Source organism: Notamacropus eugenii, chromosome 1 (genome assembly GCF_028372415.1).
Source record: "Notamacropus eugenii isolate mMacEug1 chromosome 1, mMacEug1.pri_v2, whole genome shotgun sequence".
NCBI lineage: Eukaryota > Metazoa > Chordata > Mammalia > Diprotodontia > Macropodidae > Notamacropus > Notamacropus eugenii.
In genome coordinates this window covers 208,403,095-208,409,084 of record NC_092872.1, presented here as the reverse complement: position 1 = coordinate 208,409,084, position 5,990 = coordinate 208,403,095, and the positions used below count along the sequence as shown (strand labels likewise).

The 5,990-nt window shown below is 43.1% G+C and overlaps 1 protein-coding gene across 1 annotated transcript; it reads left to right on the top strand.

Moving 5' to 3' along the window:
• Positions 1–426: 426 nt before the first annotated feature.
• PPP1R3C (protein phosphatase 1 regulatory subunit 3C) lies at positions 427–5,647 on the top strand. Its single transcript, XM_072625140.1, has 2 exons — positions 427–724; positions 3,260–5,647. The coding sequence occupies exons 1-2, from the start codon at positions 711–713 to the stop codon at positions 4,197–4,199; spliced, it is 954 nt and encodes a 317-aa protein (XP_072481241.1). The 5' UTR covers positions 427–710; the 3' UTR covers positions 4,200–5,647.
• Positions 5,648–5,990: the final 343 nt, after the last annotated feature.

The window sequence follows — 5,990 nt, the reverse complement described above, 5'->3', positions numbered from 1 at the left end:
TCCCGAGTTCTTTTCATTACACCCCAAATAGTAACTAGGGCACTGGAGAAAGGGCACTTTATGAAATGTTCTCTGGACCTCACCCCGGGAAGCAGGCTATTCGTGGTCTTTAGGTTCTCAGTTTAGGCTCACGCTGTCACTCACGCTCCTAGACTCAACAGAGAATGCGCATCGGGTTTCCACACACACTCACAATGCGCGCAGGGTTTCCACACACACACACACACACACACACACACACACACACACACTCACAATGCGCGCAGGGTTTCCATTGCGGGCTGCGCTCCAGCTGGCCTGGCACCCCAGTAACGCGGCTGTGGGCTGAACTCAGCTGGTCGAATCGCGGAGGAGCTGGCCAGCGCCCAGCCCGCTCAGGCCCCCCGCCCCTCCCGCTCCCCCTGACTCGGCCCGCCTCCTCCCAGCAGGTCACCCCTCCCCAGGCAGGCCGATCGCGTCCTCCGGGCCAGCTAGGGCTCGGAGTTGGCCCCGGATTGTTGGGCTGGAGGCGGAGCCGGCCGGCGATTGGCCGAGGCTTGGCTTTCACGTGAAACCCCGGTGCCTCGAAGACAGATAAGCGGCTGCTTCTCGCCGCGCTGCGCGCTAGTCTGCTCCGAGCCGGTGCGGAGGAGGTTGGCTGACCTAGAAACCCTGGGCGGGGGAGAAAGTCCTGCTGCCTCTGGAGGCTCGAGTGACTGGCATAGGACCCGATGAGTTGCACCAGGTAAGCCGCCGGCTCGCTTTGCCAGGACCAAGGCGGAGCTGCGGGATTGGGGTGGGGTGGGGGTGCAGAGCGGACCGGGGAGAGCAGATGGGAGACTTGGGGTTTAAAAGAAAGCTGGAAAGTATGTATGTATATGTATATATGGAAGTGTGTACATGTGCACACTCATATTCATATATAAGTATGTATGTGCGTGTATACATATACACACATGCACATAAGTATATGTATATATTTTTATATTTCTGACTCCCTGGAGATCCACAAAGATTTGGGGTGCTCTCTCTTGTCCCTTCCCCCTCCCCTTTTGAAGGCTTCTTTGCTTTCCATCTCATTTTGACTCTAGATCATCTGCATCCAAGTTGTAGATTGATGTTAGCAGGCGTGCACTTTAATTTTCGATTTCTCACTTTCTTACAATTTCTCCCATTTTACCTGCAGATAAAAATGTAGCCCACGACAACTTCGCTTAACTTTGTATCTTAGACAAAAAGCTTGACCCCGTTGTGGGAGATGAAGACTTTAAAAGTCAATTAACTGTATTCTCGGATCGTTCTTTCTTTCCGGGTTAAATTTAATCCAGTTTGCTCCAGCAGGCAGAATCTAGGCCCTCCAAATCTGAGTAAACTATTGTTTTTTAGCTCTTGGAAATAATCTAGAATGGGCTAGGGTAGGATGGGGTGGGGGTGGGGGTTTGTGTGATGAGCCAGAGTACTAAATCTGCCACATTGATGCACTGGGGGAAAAAAAGCTGAGTAACCATGCCAAAGATGACTTGGCAAAAGGCTTCTTTAAAAATTCCTACTTCATTATGAGGAGTCTGAGTTCTTGGGACAAGAGGCCACAAATGACATCTTAGCTTGATTTTGGTCCTCTGTATCTGTTTGTCACCTTTGTAGATAGCAACAATTATACCTTAAAATTAGAAGTCTTAAGGCTCATCTAGAACGGCCCCACTCCCCCAATCTCTTCATGAGGAAATGGAGAGGAGAGAGGAACCTAAAAATGATGGTTACTTGGCAGCAGTAAAGAATATTCATTGCACTTGTTTTATAAACTTCAGGTGAAGAAGCAGCCTTGGAGTCTTGCTGGCCGTGAGGCATTGATAGTTTTTTTCCACAAGAGTTCCCTGCATTCATGAAATTCCAAGTCCAGGCCTCCTAAACTTCCTCCTACCCTCCAAAACTTAAGCTACTGACCCAAGCGTCAGTCACTTAACAAAACTGGAATGATAAATTCAGCTCATGATATTATAAGACTGGGGCTGGAGAAAAATGTCCATGATTTCTTGTGATTCATTCGACAAGCATTTAGCACCTACTGTGTGTAATTCTCAGCTAGGTGCTGCTTGGGCTAGTCACCAAATTTAGGCTGCTAGTAATATGTGAAAGTGACTAAAAGGCTGAGAAAAGAAGGGGGAGGGAGGAAGGGGAGGAGGGAGCTCAGAGGAGGTCAGTGATTTCTAGTACATCTAGTGTTGGAATCTCCAAAACCCTTCATTAGATTTGGTAGCATGTGTATTTCAGCTTGACGATAGGCAGATTCTCAGTTATTTGTGGGAAATAGAGAAGGAATGCATGATAAAGCATACAGATACTCTTCAAACCTCACTTTATATAACAGTTTCAAGCTCCTCATAAACTTGTAACAGAGCCGTCAGTATGGCTATCTTTCCTTGCCCTGCACCTTACTTAAGATACAGTCAAACAGTAAAATGTCCAGAAGGTAAACCAAGAGAACAATAAAACAAAATGAATTAGGCATCTGTTCTTGGCTGTGTATAATGCTGAGGACAGAGACCAAAACTAAAGGCATTTAGATAATTCAGAATGTGGTGAGCCACTCCTGGAAAGAGACAATTGTAGATAATAAGGAAGAAAAAGGGACGCTTCGGGATCAATTAGGCTAACCCTCTGTTTTTACAGAGGAAACAGCTCTAGAGAAAGGAAGTGACTTACTTAGTCACTCAAGCACCTTCTTCAGTCGGGGACCCAGATCATATGATTCCTGTTACAGTCCCTCATAGTAACAGGATAGCCTGTATCACATCCTCTCTCATCCTCCCTTCTACCACCAAATCTGGACCTATGATTTCACTGTTGTGGGAAACTTGCCACCAATGTCAGTTAGCAACTGTTATATAACTTCGTCTCCATTGTCTGGAGCACGAAGAGGTTAAGTGACTTTTCATTGATAGTAAAAAATGGCATGTGTCCAACAGGACTCATTCATTTTATATGTACTTGTGTGTGTACATGTTATTTCCCTTTATAGACCGTGAACTACTTGAGGGCAGGAACTTTTACATTTTTGTCTTTGTAGCCCCAGCTCCTGGTAGACAGACTGCCTGACAGGCCCATAATAGATATTTGTTGATTGACTTCAGCTCTTCTAGAGCTCAAGGCTGCATCTCTATCCACTCTGCCACCCATTTCAGTTATATGGATAGCAAATGTGTATTGGGACTGGGAAGGGAAGATTCTTAAAAGGATGGCAAACAAAGAGAATAACCCCTTTTCTTTTTTTCCATTTCAGAATGATTCAGGTTTTAGATCCCAGGCCTCTGACGAGTTCAGTCATGCCAGTGGATGTGGCCATGAGGATCTGCCTTGCTCATTCACCACCTCTGAAGAGTTTTCTGGGCCCTTATGATGAATTCCAGCAAAGAAATTTTATAAACAGGTTAAAACCTCTTAAACCCTGTCTCAACATCAAGCATGAAGCAAAAACACAGAATGACTGGAAGTGCTCCCCCAGCCGCACTAAGAAAAGAGTTGTGTTTGCAGACTCCAAGGGTCTGTCTCTCACTGCAATCCATGTCTTCTCGGAGTTCCAGGAGGAACCCGTATGGGATCTTCAATTTGACTTGTTAGACCTGGGAGAGATCACAACTGGCCTCAAGCTTCACGAAGAGAAAAACTTGATTTTGGATTTCCCTCAACCATCAACTGATTATTTGAGTTTCCGGAACCGTCTTCAGAAGAATTTGGTCTGCCTGGAGAACTGTTCTCTGCAAGAGAGAATTTTGACAGGAACAGTAAAAGTAAAAAATGTAAGTTTTGAGAAGAAAGTCCAGGTCCGCATCACCTTTGACACGTGGAAGACCTATACCGATGTGGACTGCATCTATATGAAAAATGTCTATGGAGGCTCTGATACTGACACATTTTCCTTTTCTATTGACTTGCCTCTTGTCATTCCAACTCAGGAGAAAATTGAGTTCTGCATTTCCTATAAGAGCAATGGACAGGTATTCTGGGATAATAATGAGGGTCAGAATTACAAAATTGTCCATGTGCAGTGGAAGTCCGATGGTGTACAGACACAGATGACCTCTCAGGACTGTACATTCCGCCAGACCCCAAATAAAACCGAACTTGATTCACCACTTTTTGGAAGCCCAAGGCTAGCTAGTGATTTCTTTCCTGAATGGCAGAGCTGGGGGAGAATGGAAAATTTGGCCTCATATAGATGAATTAAGTTGCCAAGTCACCAGGTTTGGCTAGCTATGCTAATCATAGGAAGCTTTGATGATGAACCTTTGATAGGTTTGGGTGTTTCATCCCCTAACTAAAAGCAGATGGTCCTCAATTTGGTGCCCAAGTTGGAAAGGATTATTTGGAAGACCATTAAGCCTCAATTCTGTATTATAAGTAATATGTATGTGTATATAATATTTTACAATGCACTTAATGTTCACTAGCTTTTATCTTGGGGCAAGAAAGCTATGAGGAAGCATACATGATGGTGACAGGAAGCTGTGTTAGTGGTATGAGGTATGTCTGAAGAGAGGGTTCACAAGATGGAGTTCATGTACTATGATGGAATGGGAGAAAGATTTGTATGTTGATGAAGAAATGAAAACTTACTGTGATTTTTTTTTCAAGTATGTTATATGATCCTCTTCTGGAGGATTAATACAAAGAAGGGAAAGATGCCTTGTAAATAACACTTGTGGAGAAAAGGGGCATGCTCTGGTGGGGCTGCATTCAACATTATGGGACACCAATGAGGATGTAAAAGTGAATGAAAACTCTAGAGCTTAACTATCACTTAAGTCATTTCTCAGAACAGAAAGGATGTCCTGATCCAAAAAATGACTTATGGAAGTTTTAAATAAATCATGATTTGTAACCCTACTGTTTTAAGTAGGAGAGGTGACCTCATTTGTAATGGCCGCCACATTGGTATTCTTCATTGTAGATAGCTAACACTAAACCATTTCCTCATATCACCTACTTAGACTCTTACACAATGTAGAATCCCAATACCTTGTTAAGTGCCTTAATTAGTACTTTAGTTGCTTAACCCAAATATTCAAATGGCCGTTTGCTAAGTCCTGAATGTTTGTATGCTTTAGGAGAAGTCTGCCCTGCAGACTGTTTGCTTAGCAGTACTGATATGTCTGATATTGGTGTCTGTGTATACAACTAGCATCCTTCATATTGAAGGTAACATCTTTCAGCTGTATTTTGAATGTGATCTTTGAAAAGAGGAGTCTCTAAGAATCCAGCACCTTAAACACATGCAGTTAGGGACCTCTCTTGTCCTGTTTCTTTAAGCAGAACTATTTCTCTTCTGTTTTATAGATGTGAAAATTGTCTTGGTCATACCGTAATACTTGTTCTCTGATATGTATAAATCCATTCTGTAAAATAGGTATCAACTGTGAATATACACTAGTCCTTGGTGTTCATAAAATAATGTGATGTACATTTCTTTCAAGTAATAAAGAGTGAACCCTGGTCACTTTTAAGGAACATATTTGGCTGTGCTGACAAAATACTAATTTGGAATACTTTTGCAATGAAATTATTTGAGGTTGGCTAGCACCGAAAACTTTTCTACTTGTTAATATTTCAGCCTACTGTAGGTATTTTATGTGAGCTTGTCACTTTAAGAATAAATTGTTTGATAAAAGAACAGATTGGTTTTTCCTTCTTTGCTCCTTCCCATACCATACTATCCCGCAAATGTAAAATCCGATCTCCTGGGATCTGCTAGACTTAATTGAGAGCAGATTAGTTGAGATACAGTACATGTTCACAATTTTGCCCTCCTTTGATGAAATGTGTTGCCCATCGCTTGCAAATCTTTACCACCTCACCCTAGGATTTCATGCTCCCCCAATTTCTGGTCAGGTATTCAAGAAGCATTTATTAAGAACCAGCTGTGTGCCAGACATGGTGCTGGGGAACTAAGAAAAATAAGTTTCTGCCCAAAAAGACTTGACATTTTATGGAATGGGGAACAACATACACAGAGA